The 14,961-nt window shown below is 41.8% G+C and overlaps 2 protein-coding genes across 2 annotated transcripts; both read right to left on the bottom strand.

Moving 5' to 3' along the window:
* Nucleotides 1–664: 664 nt before the first annotated feature.
* LOC140119003 (uncharacterized) lies at nucleotides 665–6,003 on the bottom strand. The gene is made up of 2 exons (XM_072137567.1): nucleotides 3,548–6,003; nucleotides 665–2,806 (listed from the first exon to the last, which is right to left on the bottom strand). Exon 2 carries the CDS (start codon nucleotides 2,589–2,591, stop codon nucleotides 1,554–1,556), a length of 1,038 nt encoding a protein of 345 aa, XP_071993668.1. The 5' UTR covers nucleotides 2,592–2,806; nucleotides 3,548–6,003; the 3' UTR covers nucleotides 665–1,553.
* A 4,315-nt stretch (nucleotides 6,004–10,318) lies between these two features.
* Nucleotides 10,319–14,560, bottom strand: KGD4 (alpha-ketoglutarate dehydrogenase subunit 4). The gene is made up of 4 exons (XM_072116394.1): nucleotides 14,428–14,560; nucleotides 13,564–13,627; nucleotides 12,502–12,710; nucleotides 10,319–10,578 (listed from the first exon to the last, which is right to left on the bottom strand). Exons 1-4 carry the CDS (start codon nucleotides 14,464–14,466, stop codon nucleotides 10,561–10,563), a joined length of 330 nt encoding a protein of 109 aa, XP_071972495.1. The 5' UTR covers nucleotides 14,467–14,560; the 3' UTR covers nucleotides 10,319–10,560.
* Between the last annotated feature and the right edge of the window lie 401 nt (nucleotides 14,561–14,961).

The following is a 14,961-nucleotide window of genomic DNA, read 5'->3' as shown; positions in this document are numbered from 1 at the left end:
AAAAAAGATGTTTGTGAGAAATGTTTGTTGGAATTTACTAACACCCTCTATTAATAACCTTTTATGCGTTTCCAGGTGACAACGGGTACAAATTAACACAGTGGATGATGACTCCATATCTTTCACCTATAACCCAACAAGAGATAAACTTTAATCGTGCTCATCGCAAGACCAGGTCCCGCATAGAACGTGCTTTCGGACTATTAAAAAGCCGATTCCGATGCCTGGATCATTCTGGCAGAGCTTTGCTGTATGCACCAGAAACTGTGTGCAAAATTATAATTGCATGTGCGGTTTTGCATAATATCTGCATTGCTAAAAATCTGGATATTGACATAGCAAGTGATCTGCAAGAACAAATACCTTTTCAAGGTGACACTGAAAGATTTCAAACCGCGGCGGGCCAACTGGTACGTCGGACTGTGACCGAAACATATTTCTAGTATTGCAATTTTAAGTATTTGCAAACTAAGTCTATGTATGTGCGGTAAATAGGATAATAAAAATTTACAAAAATTAGGCCCTTTAAAAATGACCTTTTTTTATCATCCGTAATAAAAAGACACTCTACACCATATTTATAAATTAATAGACAATTGATTCAAAAAATACGCATATAAGATAACATATACTTTCGGTTTATTGTGGGAAAAAAAACACAACACAAGCTACAAGATAAGTTCCAAAAGTTTACACATAAATTTTAAAAAATTGTAGTACTCAAATTGGCCACAAGATATGCATCGGAAATGGAAAAAAAAATTTTCTAGACTGTCATTGAAAGCAGCAAAAGAGGAATTTATATTTTTCAGACATCCTTAAGTTGGGACTCTTGTACCTTTACACAGGTAATTTGTACATTTCACATATAATTGACAAGTTCTTAGATCTTACACTATTTTAGTGGCAATATTCACTAACCAATATAGAGCGTTAACTGACATGCTGACCACTAATATTTTTAAAACAAGTATTTTTCTGGAAAATAGTGTGTCAAACGGAAAACTTTTCGACTTGGATATCCTCATATTGGAAGTATTAATTGAATAAGTCAAAAGGTTGCATGTCGTTTTAAATTAAAAAAGTGTGAAAAATATTATATGTTATTCTGTAAATTTTTTACAACAGAATTCTTACAGAAGAAGGCAAATGTTAACAACTATAAGATACATATAGAGGTCATAATAAATGAACGCCAATTGGGGATTGTGCTCCCCGCTATTCAACACCTTGTGTTGACATATAAATTTTTTTTTTTCCAAACAAAGGTCTGCATTTAAAAATATAAAAAAATTGGCATATGATGAAATATTTCTTAAAGGTCGAACTAAAACCCAGATAAGGCAACATACTGCACCGGCACGCCCGCGTTATGTAATTGACGGAGTATGGTGTGCATTTGTTTTTAAATAAATTATCATTTAACATGCCCCCCATATAATTGTGTCAATAATCCATTACAAATTTTTTATGCAATTTAAAAAAAAACCAAAAAAAAAACCAAAAAAAAAAACCAGTAATGGATCTTTAACATGCCTTATGCAAATATACATTTACTTACTTCTTTTTTTCGGGGGAAGAAAAGAGTTTGAAAACGATGGGATGGACCCTGCATTTGTAACGCAGCTAAAGTTAGCTCCAACAAGTGCATTCTTTGGTGTACTAGCTAGCTCCTTTTTAACTGAAATTAAAAAGGAAGCATCTGGTGTCTGAACTTTAGTTTTTAGGGCACATTTGTCACCAAATATTTGAGTTTCTTGACTATCAAAAAGCATAACAGTATGTTCCTCCTTATGCACTGGCTCTGAGTGCGTCGAAGTCACGTATGTTGCAGTGTCTAACGTCTTTAGTTGGAGGGGCTGCTCTCTGTTTTTTTTTTTTTTTTTTCTAGGACTATCCATGCTGGAATTGGTTATTATATTTGATTCTAGTTTCCATTTTTTCTTTTTAATCCGACTAAACTTTAGAGGCATTCCTAAAGTTTTAACTGTGTTTACGGTAGTAGTAATTGGTTGTATTTTGGTAATCGTTTCATTTATAAAATTATTTTTAACATTGGTAGGCAAATGTGAAGAAGTCAAGTTGCATTCTGGGTTTGGTTTTTTTGCTATTTGTTTTTCATTGTAAAAATTTGCATTTAGCATATTAGAAGAAGAATCTTTATTTTCTCGAGACAATTGCCTAACAGTGTCATTTTCAAAGCAATCCGCACCAGGATCTTGAAATTTGGGGTCAGGCAAAATGCTATCACATGCTTGATCATCGACATTTGTCAAAGGGCTAGTATTTGGCAAATAATCACCTATAAGTACGGACCCATCACACATATTATATTGCGTAACTGCAGGGCCATTGTTACTTGAATTATCATGGAATAAAGTTTTTACAGTTACATTGCTCATATGCTTGTCAATGTTGGTGGCGAGAACGTTATGGCTTAATGTGTGACTAGATTGCATTGGTGCAGGTGGACTTTCATTGGGTCGTTGCATGAAAAAGTTAGTGAGTGATTGTATACTTGTGGAAATATTTAACAAATGCATGCTTATATTTTGAACTGCGACAAACAAATTTTGCTGGTTAGCTAGCATGCTTTTACTAAATTGTTCATTTTGACAAACGTACGTCTTCAAAAATTCTGTTGCATTTTCTTGTGTTTTTTTCGGGGGAGAAACCGAAGAGTTCGGTAGTATACTGTTGTTCTCTGTGTTTGATGCATTTTCAGCAGAAGGACTATCCGTAAGGATTGCAGGATTGCTTGGTATATTTGGCTCCTGGCATAAGTCTTCATTAGTGCGCAACGAATCTACATATAAATCAGAAAAGATTTGTTACAAATTAGTTGCCACAAAGCAAAGACATTAAAGTTCACTGCATATTATTTAAAAACCTATAATCCAATTACGTGCTTTGAAATCATGAAGATCTTTGGACACTTTACACATCCAAACCCGCAGCCTTTGTATAAACTTTGGTCAATAATGTATAATTTTGAGTAAAAGGGGGCGGGAACGAACTTGGGTTAAAGACCCCCGGAAGGCGGATAAAATGCTAAGGTTGCGTTGACTGCGCCATTTAACGGGTGAAACTATCCCAAGCAGAGGCCACTCCAACCGCAGATGTTAGCCTGGGATGTCAGCGGTAGATTACCTCAGAAATCCCGTGGCTAACGATGCCGGTTAGGCTCCTGTGCAGAGCTGAACCGGCATAGTCTCTGCGCAGTAGCTGTACTGCACAGAGCGCTATTAGTGGGACTCAGCGCAGTACAGCTACGGCACAGTGCGCTAAGGGGTTAAAATGGGAACAGGCCTTTAATGGGCACCCTGGTGCAGCTCGAATCCAGAACATTAGTGAAACAGTGTCTATAATGCAACCATTAGTCAAAAACTGGCCTGCAAGTAAAGTTCTAAAAAATTATGAGTACTTCATTTCCAAGTTGAGATGAAAACAGTATTGTATGTTTTAAATTTGAAAAAAAGGTTTAAACTAAGGACAAGTCCATTGTAAGTGACTTTTATTTAAAACATATAAATACATAAAGACTTACCGACTCTGTTCTGCAAGTTATCAAAATTACCAATTCCTTTGATTTGTGCCAGATGGAACGTTTGCCCAACCAACTCTTCAGCAGGATCTAGTTTCGATGATGAGGGAGGGCCTCCACCAGTTTTTTTGCAGTAATTAGAAATTTGAGCTAATTTTTTTTTGGTGATTCTTCGCAAGTCATACCAACGCTTCTTCAGTTCACCAACTGTTCTTTTCTCATATCCCTCCGAATTAATTTTTATCTGAATACTTTGCCACTTTCTATTTTTCTCGGCAAGCGGTATACGGTCAGACAATCTTCCAAACAGGTTATCATAGTTCGCAATTACCTGTTGGAAAAAACAACATGACTAAGACAGTGCCATTTTCAGTGCAGAGACATGGTTTAAGTTAAGCTTCAAAACACATGAATCTGAGCAATTAAATGCGATGCCAAAAATATCAAGGCTTTGAGAGCAATGGCTCCTCCATTGCAATAATCTAAATAGATCTTTGGATGAATAACACGCAATATTCCCCAGTCTACTCTCATAATCACCAACAAATGGCAAAACCACCAACTAATTACTCAAGTTCACTAAGAAATACACAGCGCTTGCTGAGCTCACCACAGTGGCTCGCGCTAGCCCCAAAGCACATATTAACGGATCTGATGGGCTAATGTCCTTTAAAAATGCAGCATAGATCGCGAGAATCATTTTGAATAGTAGGAGCACACTGCACAAATAATTTGGAAAAACATTAGTAAACAAACTTACCTCTTCCACTAAAATCATTTTTTCCTTTTCAGCAAATTTGCGTTTTTTTTTCTTGGGCTCCCCGTCAGACTCCACTTCATCACAGCTTTCAGCTTCCTGTGGCCTTGCCTCTGAACAGTGTGTGGATCCTGATGAGGACATAAGTTGCATGGCACTAGTACATGGCTCCGCTGCAACGGCTGACAAACCACACTCGGAACTGGGGAGGGGAGTTCCTGTCCTTCGGGCATCTAATTCAGACTGAACGAGTTGCCGAACAAGATCAGCAACGCCATTACTGGCTAAGCCAGCCATCACTGCGAGCTTGGGCAGTGTTTCCGACTTCGCCACAGATTTCTGTCCCGTCGGACAATATTTTGTCCTTTGGACATAAAATACTGCCGGAGACACAATTTGATCGATTCAGCGCCAAAACAATAAATCCGCGTGTACTTTGCAATACCAAGTCGGTCATGACGACAATGCAACAACCGACAGTATTAGTAAATGTGCCCCACTGGGCTTAGTCCAGCCAGCACTCTCTTACACAGAAGCTGGGGGATGGTGCAGAACTTGATGATTGTACACAAAACACGGTTTGGCAGCACTTAAAACTCCTCCACACGGTTGAGTACGTTAAAATTCTTCTTTATTAGCTAAATACATAACACAGATGGATTCAAAGCAGACCTACGCATTTCGACACTATCGCGTCTTAATCATGATCCTATCTTTGTTACTGCAACACCCTCGCCGATGCAAGGCAGAGGAGTGGTTGCGAATATGTCCCACCATGTAGCTTGCAGCCTGTGAAGGGTCTGATCAACCCCACAGCAGGTCACTACATAACAAATACCTCACATAGATGGGCATTGCAGTGGTAGATCCTGCCTGGTAAGGCAGGAGTTAATTCTTTGATGTGATGTAAGATGTGTCATCCAATCACATGTGTTATCCTAATGTCTGTGAGCTGAGAGGTAATTGGAGGAGTAGCCACCACCTGACCAGTGGGAATAACAAAACCCCTGGTCAAGAAACTTCTAGAGGGGAGTTCCAGTCAGTTCTCTCTCAGAAGAGAGTGCAGTGGAAGGAGAGAGTTCACTCTCTCAGATTAGAGACTCTGAGGAGTCAGTGCAGCTAGCACATCAGACCAGAGCAGGTGAGCCCAGCTCCCTGCTGAAGACTGTAGTGAGACAGTTAGTTAGGAAAGGGATATCATCCTACCTTCAAGGGTGATATCTGAAGCAACCCAGGACAAGCTGAAGCATCCTTCTAGGACACAGCTATCTCCCAGCCTGCCCTTGCATCCAGGCTGATGATCTACATCCTGTGGCTCCCTCCAACTGCATCTCAGCAATCTACCATTCTGTTAAGGCACGTTGCTGCGGTTCCTGTCGGTTCCAATAAAGAACTGTAAGTTTTTTTTTGTTCAACGTCTGCCTCCATCTGGTCCCTGCTACTACGGCTGCCACCATCACAGGGACCCTGTCCACCACACAGAGACCCATACTCTAGACACCAAAGGGTTGCCCCAGGGAGATCCGCTATAGCAGCCTCTCCCTCATCATTTCTTGCCAACACCACCCTGTTGGAGACCTGCCAGGCTGTAGGAGAGCCCTCCGGTTCCCCATACCAAGCACCGTGACACTAGCGTGCCTAGGCCGCAACCGCCAGCCACTCAGGTACTGCAGGCCCCGGCTGACTCCAGACCCTGAGAAAAGGCTAGGCCCCGGTGGGGGATGTTGCATTACCATATGCAAAAAACATATATACACCAACTTACCCAATGGGTAAGGCTGCCACAGTTTGGGGTGTCTCCGGAAACACCGAAACCCAGCGTTTAGTACATCGCGGGCTAACCGCAGGAAGTGACATATTTCCGTGTACCATGTCATGTGATAGACAATTGGGCGGCAAATACAAAAATACGCATACAATTCAGTGCAGAATAAAAAAAAAACAGTACGAGATAAAAAAAAATGAATGCATAAAATACAAAAATGTTACCATGGAACCAGGCACAATAGACAATTTGACTCAGGTCATGCAGTGCACAATATTTGATGCCAACCAAATGCTATCACTGTTGGGAAACTCATGCTGTATATTACAAACAACTGCTATTCCTAACTGGCTGTGTTTTCCGGGATGTTTTCGGTGTGTAAAAATCTGTAAGGCAAAACTTATGACATCAGAAGTTACATTCATTGTAACTCTGAGAATGTCATTTATTTAGCAGGATGCACAGAATGTCGGAAGCAATACGTGGGTCACACAGCAGGTACACTTAAAGTTAGGATATGTAGGCATTTGTCGGACATTGATAGCGACAGTATTAACATTTCAACGCTTTCTAGGCATTTACGGGGAAAACACAACAAACAGACCAGAGGATTTTTTTGGTGCGGCATCGAGAGGGTTTTGGTTCAGAAAAGAGGCGATTTAAAGCGCAAACAATTGAAAAGGAAAACCTTCTGGACATCCAGAAGGCTAGAACAAAGAGATTGGACCTAATTCTGACTTATTGGGGCAGATTTACTTACCCGGTCCAGTCGCGATCCATCGGCGGGTTCTCCGACGCTGATTCGGGTCCAGCCGGGATTCACTAAGGTAGTGCGCCCGATGTCCACCAGGTGTCGCTGCTGCGCAAGGTCCGCTGGAGTTCACCTTTAATTTCTTGGTGCAGGTAAGTGCGTGTCAAGCAACACTCCGATCGCGTGCGCCAAAAACCCGGGGCAACTCGGAAAAATTCGAGAAACCCGACGAAAAAAAGCGATTCGGGCCCTTAGTAAATGACCCCCATTGACTCCGTTGTGGTAGTGGGAAAGCCAAAAATCTAGGGTTTCATTTGACCCATTTATTCTGAATTTGACGTTACAGCAGCGATGCATTCGTTTAACTTAAAAATGTTTTTTCCAGGACTTGCAGTGCTTTGTTAGTATTTAATATTACCCACAGGGGTAATAGTTATTTCACCTGGGTGTCGGGCAACCGTTTGTTTTTCCACGTTTACAGGAATGGGGACGTCAGAAATATAGGTTCATAGGTGCGATCATGTAACCCCCTTATTTTCCTTCTAGTGGGTTATGTCTCACTGATACCATATGTTGGGTAATATAATTAACATAGCTCTGTGTAGACTTATGTATGAGGTCACATTAGCTGTTTGTTAATGTTTGGAATAATGTACCCTAATATTCGGCTTGATAACAGTTATATCGTACAGTGAGACAGCTTCATTATCATAATTTTATAATTGTTTTATCAGTAAAACCACTCAGCTCAGGGATTAACCAAGATATGTGCCTGCATCAGTGTAGCTACAGCTTTCTCAAGGTATGTTTGCTTCATACTGCATCAAATCAAATGGTAGGTTTCATTTAATTTCTGGCTTCAATATTGTGAAACCAGAAGGCAAATGAACTGCACATAGACGGGTTTATGTGTTTCAACTTGAATGGACGAGACAGAGTCTAGGTCCCAAAATGGATAAAAGAAGAGGGACTCAGATGCATGAAGTCTATTTGAAACACAACCAGTCACAGGTACCATTATCTGAATAGACATAAAACTTCTGTGGAGAAATCTATGTGCATGGTTTCCTTCTAAACTGCGAACAAGATGAGAAGAATGTGAATACCCTCGAGGCAGAACTGGAATCAGTCAGACATTTATAGAAGATACTTTCAATTATAATACATATCTTAGATGGTAATATTCATTATTATAACTCTCTTGTGAATCTTACAATGTGTCCCTCAGGCAATTAAAGGCCAACTACCACCAGGATAAAAGATTGTAAACCAAGCACATTGACATACTGCTGTGTTTCCCCATCCGTCAGGATTTGCTATTTTTTGATCTTATGTCCTGTTTTTTTTTTTTAAATAAAAAAAGGCCTTTAAAATTATGCAAATTAGCCCGAAGGACTCTGGGGTCCATAGGTGTTAATGGAGCCTGGAGCCCCTCAGGTTCATTTGCATCATTTTTAAGCCTTTTTTTCTTAAAAACAAGGGCATAGGAAATTTAAATAAGAGTGGATCCTGCCAGAGGGGGAACACACCAGTATGTCAGTGTGCTTGGTCTACAATCCTTGATACTGGTGGTAGATGTCCTTTAAAGGTTGTCTGTCTGCAAAGACCCACACGGATCATGAGAACTCAACGTGCAGTTTACAAGAATGGGGTTTCCATTCTTAGTAACCGAATAAAGTGGCAGGTAAAAAGTGCATACGAAATATCGGAAATTGCTGAGCCAGTATCTCCAACACTCCCATTCACTGGGTATGAAGGAGTCAGATAGGAATAGCCGAGCCCTGAGCTTAGCAATTTCCAACCACTCCCAAAGTATTGAAACAAATCATTCAATTACAGAGATCAGGATCCCCATTCTCATAAACTGCAGGGGTCCTTATTTCAGATCAGTGAGGATCCCACCGATCAGATTGTTACCCCCATCCTATGGATAGTGAATACTTGGAGACTCTTTAAAGGAAATCTACCATCAAAATGAAACATGATAAACCAGGGACACTTACTCATAGATCCAGGCGCTGTGACTGTGGTAATCTTCTTATATTTATTATCCATGTCCTTCTCCTTCTAATATCAACTTTTACAATCATGCTAATGAGCCAAAAGGACTCTGTTGAGCATTACCACAGCCCCTCCGTGCTGTAGATTTACAGGCTGTTACACTGTGCAACACTATCCCCCTCCCACTGTGTGAAATTACTGTAGGCAGAGGGAGAGGGAAATGCTCCAGAACAGTGTAACAGCATGTGACGGCACCCCCCTCCCCCCCAGAGCCCTTGAGGCTCATTAGCAAAATTGTAAAAGTAGATTCTGGAAGTAAGGATAGCACATAACACGTCACGGTGACTGGATCTCTGAGTAAGTGTCCCTGGTTAATTATGCTTGATGCTATGATTTTTATGGTAGATTTATACCTCTTAACGATGCTGCCTACAAATAGGACACTGTACGGTCTGCTCTGCTCCTCCTGCTGCTCTATAACATGCCACAAGCAGAAGCAGAGCCATAGGGAAAATGCAGGTAGCTGTTGGCAGTATTCAGCTCTGTAGCAGTCCGGAGGATACCAGAGTTGATGTCTTGCAACTTCTGCAGGCTGGGACAGTGCACAAAAAACTGGACTGTCCTACTGGATCCAGGATGGTTGAGGGGTATGACAGCCTGTGGAGTTACAGAATGCAGGGGCTCTGGTAACACCACCAAGAGAGCTTCTGGCTCATTAGTATAATTTTAAAAGATGATAGTAGAAGGAAGGTGGTCATGGATAACAAATATAGGAAGATTAGCACAGTCACAGTGCCTGGATCTATGAGTAAGTGTCCTTGCTTTATCATGATGGGTGATTTCATTTAAAAGAAACCTACCATTTGATGTGATGCATTATGAATCAATCATAACTTGAGAATGCTGTAGCTACACTGATGAAGAAGCATATCTTGTTTAATCCCTGAACCGAGTGGTTTTGTGGAAAAAACAATGATAAAATTAGGATAATGAAGCCCTGCTGCTTCTGTGCCTGGGCTTTGTGCTTTTTCTCTCACCTTAATTATGCACTGCTCCAGAGAATGATGTAATCGCTGTGTTGTCCCTGACAGACAGAAGTAATCAATCTCTGCACCAGCTGCTGTGTATGAGTGATCCAGCTCAGGTTGATTAGTCCTGTCTTAGGTGTTCAGAAAGCTCTGTGTGTAATGTGGATCCAGCCTTCCCAAGGTCTTGAATTTTTGTTTTTCAGGGATTAAACAAGATACGTTTCTGCATCAGTGTAGCTACGGCATTCTCAAGGTATGTTTGGTTTATAATGCATGAAATCAAATGGTAAGGTCTTCAAACTCGTTAGAAACGTATATATGCAGTTCAATGTGCTGAAGATTCACAGAAGGATAAACCTAGGCCAAAGGAACTGATCTACCCATGGCTTATTTGATTTGATAGAAATTAAAAGGAAATAAGATTCTAGGCTATAAATCCACCTGCAGATACAAGTAAATTACAGGACTAAGATTACAAAACAATTGCATTTAATTGAATTATTATAGTCATAAAAAATGTACTGATACACTTGTTCTACAGGGGCTTCTTGTAGACAATAGCTTGTAGCCATTAAGTGAATACAGAGGTTGGGAGCTTCCAATGTGAGACTTTCCGTCCTTTATTAATTCCATTAGGTTACAATTATGTAGGATTATACAGATCCAGGAGAGCTCTGTAACAACATACTGGTAGTGGAGGAGGATTCTGGCGTCTCATTCAGGACCTCCGCGCTGGAATAAAGAATAGAAAACCTAGTTATGTGATGAAGCTGCAGTTTTGTAAGGTAAAAAACTTTTATAGTGGCTTTTTAACCCCTTTCTGGCTTTTAAAGGCTTTAACCCCTTTCCCCTTAAAGGACACCTACCTCAGGTCTCTGCCACTAGTCCTGTCACCTCTACCTGTTGGAGCAGCTCACAAGGATCCCATCCCAGCCTTTATCTAGTTATTTCATACATTAATCATTGTAAAATCATCTATTCTTTATTATGTAAATGAGGCTGGTCACATGGTCAGAGGCAGTGATGTCACCGCTGTTACCCCTCCCATCTCCTCCCCCTGCTCATGTCTGTGTGTAATGTATAGTAAAGTATGGCTGGTGTGTGTGCTGCATCTGCTGACATGCTGCATCCTCCTAATATACAGGTGAGAGACACAGACATCAGCTACACATGAATCTGACATGTTCTGCTGTAACATGGCTGCCTGGAGCTGCTGTATCTCTCCTATACACACACAGGCTGCAGGGGCTGTGGCCACCAGCAAGCACATGGAGGAGCCATTACACCATTATACAGGCTGTCAGTCATGCACTGGGGGTGTGGCTGTGCCTCCCACTCATGAATAACCTGGACAGCTTGAATATGCTAATGACTCATTGGACATCTCACAGGTCATTTGCATACAGCTTTAGGACCTCAATGCTTAGGTTTACAGGCATGTAGAGGGACAATGAAGGGATAGAGGCAATGCTCTCTAATGGCAGTTTATAAAAATCTATTTAGATTAGGGGGGTTATTTTGCATGACGGGTTCTCTTTAAAAGGCTTTATAGACCGGTGAATTTCATACTTATTGGTTTAACCCCTTCCCCCCGAAGACCTTTTTAGTTTTTGCGTTTCCATTATTTACTCCCAACCTTCAAAAATCTATAACTTTTTTTTATTATTCCATGTAGAGAGCTGTGTGAGGGCTTGTTTACTGCATAACAAATTGCACTTCAGAGTGATGGTATTTAATATTTCATGCCGTGTACTGGGAAGCGGAAAGCAATTCCAAATGCTATGAAAATGGTGAAAAAATGCATTTGTGTTTGTTTAGAGTTTGTATGTTCTCTCTGTGTTTGCATGGGTTTCCTCCGGGTACTCCGGTTTCCTCCCACACTCCAAAACATACTGGTAGGTTGATTAGATAGTGAGCCCAATGGGGACAGGGACCGTTGTGCAGCGCTGCATAAACTTTGTGCGCTATATAAATAAAGGAATTATTATTATTATTAAAAATTAAACCTTCTGTACAAAAAAAAATATATTTTCATTTTGCCATCTTTTGGAGCCAATAACTTTCATACTTCAGTGTGGTGTCATTCAGTGTGGCGTTTTCAATGCTACCATTTTTTAGCACTGTGTGGCCTATGGATCACTTTTATTATGTTTTTAAAAATGACAAAAAAGTGGTATTTTCAACTTTGGTCGCTATTTACTGTTATGGGGTTAAACGCCAGGGATAACCGTTATTATATTTTGATGGATCGGACATTTTGAGACACAACAATACATAACATGTTTATCATTTTTACTGTTAATTTATATCAGTTCTAGGGAAAGGGGGCGATTTGAATTTTTAGTTTTTTATGTATTTTTTTAAACTTTTTTTTTTTTTTTTTTTAAACCATTTTTCAGACCCCCTATGGTACTTTAACCCTTGATTGTCTGATTGATCCTACCTACAGTATATGGGGTTTTTCCTTTTCATTCTTTCACAGTAAATAACCAAACAGCCTCGGGTCTTCGTAAGACCTGTGGCTGTCATGGTAACCGATCAAGCTCAATCAATGATCAATCAAGAATGAAAAGGAAAAACCCTCCAAACTCTGCATCATGGAAGCTGGTGTCCACATACACCATGTAATGAGCACAGAGTCTGCGGATGTCTTACCTGTATATAGTCCATCTCTTCTGCAGACACGGCTTTTCTCCTGTATTTCTGAGGAAGTGATCTCAGTAGTTCACTAGTGTCAGGGGAGAAATGGACTTTACGGACGAGCGCAGGATTCGCAGCTCCCGGAGGATTTTCACTGGTGGCTTGATGTGCCGTTACTGGAGGTGCAGTAAATGGGTAGATCATAGCCTTCAAGGCTTCCTGTACTAAAGATAAAAGACAATGTTACAAATGCCTTCCATAGCACATATAGATCTCCTGGTGCGAGCTGTCTGAGCATTTGTATAATGGGAACATCTACATTATACTCATTTGACCACATTATTGGTTTCTTGGCTTCCCTCAGCCTTTGTAATATTTTATCCATCTAAGGCTTCATGAACTTGAACATTGTTTTTGGACTGGCACTTTCATATCTACCACATATCCCTGTGTATTTCTATGGGCTTATGCAAACAGAGGGGGTTTCTACTAGCCCATGATTGACTTAAAGGACATCTACCACCATGCAGAAGAACTGAATGCAAATGAGCCTGAAGGGCTCCAAGCTCCATAGGTGTTAATGAAGCCTGGAGCCCCTCAGACTCATTTGCATACAGTCTTTCATCCTAGTGGTAAATGTCCTTTAAAGCACAACTTAAAGCAAGGCAGGGATGCCATCTTTAGCTGGTGAAAGGTTCCAATAGCTTTTGTAGTGCAGATTTTAAAATACCTTCGTCAGCATTCTGAACGACACTACTTTAGTAAACTTTATTTCACATTACCTGGCTCCCTGCCAGCAGCATGTGGCGAGTCCCCAGGAAATGGGCAGCTGCTGCCTGTGTGTGCCTGTTTCAGTCTCCTCTCCTCCAAACTCATCCAGCTCCCTCCCCCTTCTCATCATGTGCATTGAGCAGACAGTGGAGGGTATAGGGTGGAGGTGAAGAAAAATGCATGAGGAGACCAAGACACAGGCTGCTGCAGCTACAGCTTTTGGATTTATCTTTTATATCCAGATTTACTCAATGTAACACCTGGATTCTGACCGACTGATGGAAGTACAAGGTATCAGACACTCACCATTAGGCTTTGGGCTGTTCTTCCGATCTGGAAATCTAATAGTGGGTACATGCGGCTTTACAACCTATGGAAAATGGATAAATAATTAATAAATATTATAATATCCTTAGGGGATAAAAAAAAAAACATGTGCATCAATCTGCATATTTGTGTGGGGAAGATAATGCAGACACCCAGCATAAAACCTAGAGACATGTGATACTTAGGAACCACTTGTATAAGTCAAAGATCAGGGCCACAGCACACAGCATCCCCTGCTATGCGTAGCACCAACATATACTGTAGTACAGAGGTTTCTTTTCCCATTCATTTGAATATGCTCCATGTAATGTTATTGCTCTTGCAGCCTCCCCCCCCCCCCTGGGGAAGCAAGGAAGAGGAGGGACAGGACCCCAATATTGCGGTTGTTTGGATTCTCAGCATGATTTCCAACAAGTGGTGATCAATCAGATTTTGTCTGGGATATATGTTAGATTGTACATATATCTGTCAGATCTCATGAGTGACCAGCGGAGGTCTCACCATCACAGCAATCTATCAATGTTACATAGGACTCAGATCTTTCCAAGATACTTCCCACTAGTGTCAGATTTCGGACATCACATGTAAGATCTGATTGTACAGACATATGTCGGCCCTGGGTATATACAGAGCAGGAGCGGTCATATGACACTGTACACTCTGCCCCCTCTCTGTGTCACCCTGACTTCTCCTCTGCCAGGGTCACCCCCGGGGCCTGCACTGCGGATAACACCTGGCATACATCAGCTCTGCCTCCGATCTCACCCCGGCAGGAGAAGCTCAGCCGCCTCCGGTGCCCGAGGACGTGACCCCCGCAGCCTCCGCTCACAACTGCCTCCTTACCTGGACGACCCTGCTGGCCGCCGCCATCTTACTCCCCATGGCGACCCCTGGCGGTACTTCCGCGGCGGCGCAGGAAGAGCTCGTGTCACGTGGTGCAGATCAGCTGTGCGGCCACAGAGACCCAGCTGTCATGTAGTGTGCAATGCTCTGCAGCCCAGACCCGGCTGTCATGTAGTGTGTAATGCTCTGCAGCCCGGACCCGGCTGTCATGTAGTGTGTAATGCTCTGCAGCCCGGACCCGGCTGTCATGTAGTGTGTAATGCTCTGCAGCCCGGACCCGGCTGTCATGTAGTGTGCAATACTCTGCAGACCAGACCCAGATGTCATGTAGTGTGCAATGCTCTGCAGCCCAGACCCAGATGTCATGTAGTGTGTAATGTTCTGCAGCCCAGACCCGGCTGTCATGTAGTGTGTAATGTTCTGCAGCCCAGACCCGACTGTCATGTAGTGTGCAATGCTCTGCAGCCCGGACCCACCTGTCATGTAGTGTGTAATGTTCTGCAGCCCAGACCCGAATGTCATGTAGTGTGTAAT

The sequence above is a fragment of the Engystomops pustulosus genome, chromosome 1 (genome assembly GCF_040894005.1).
Source record: "Engystomops pustulosus chromosome 1, aEngPut4.maternal, whole genome shotgun sequence".
In the NCBI taxonomy this organism is placed as follows: Eukaryota; Metazoa; Chordata; class Amphibia; order Anura; family Leptodactylidae; genus Engystomops; species Engystomops pustulosus.
The sequence above is the reverse complement of the archived record's forward strand: the minus strand, read 5'-3'. Positions and strand labels throughout refer to the sequence as shown.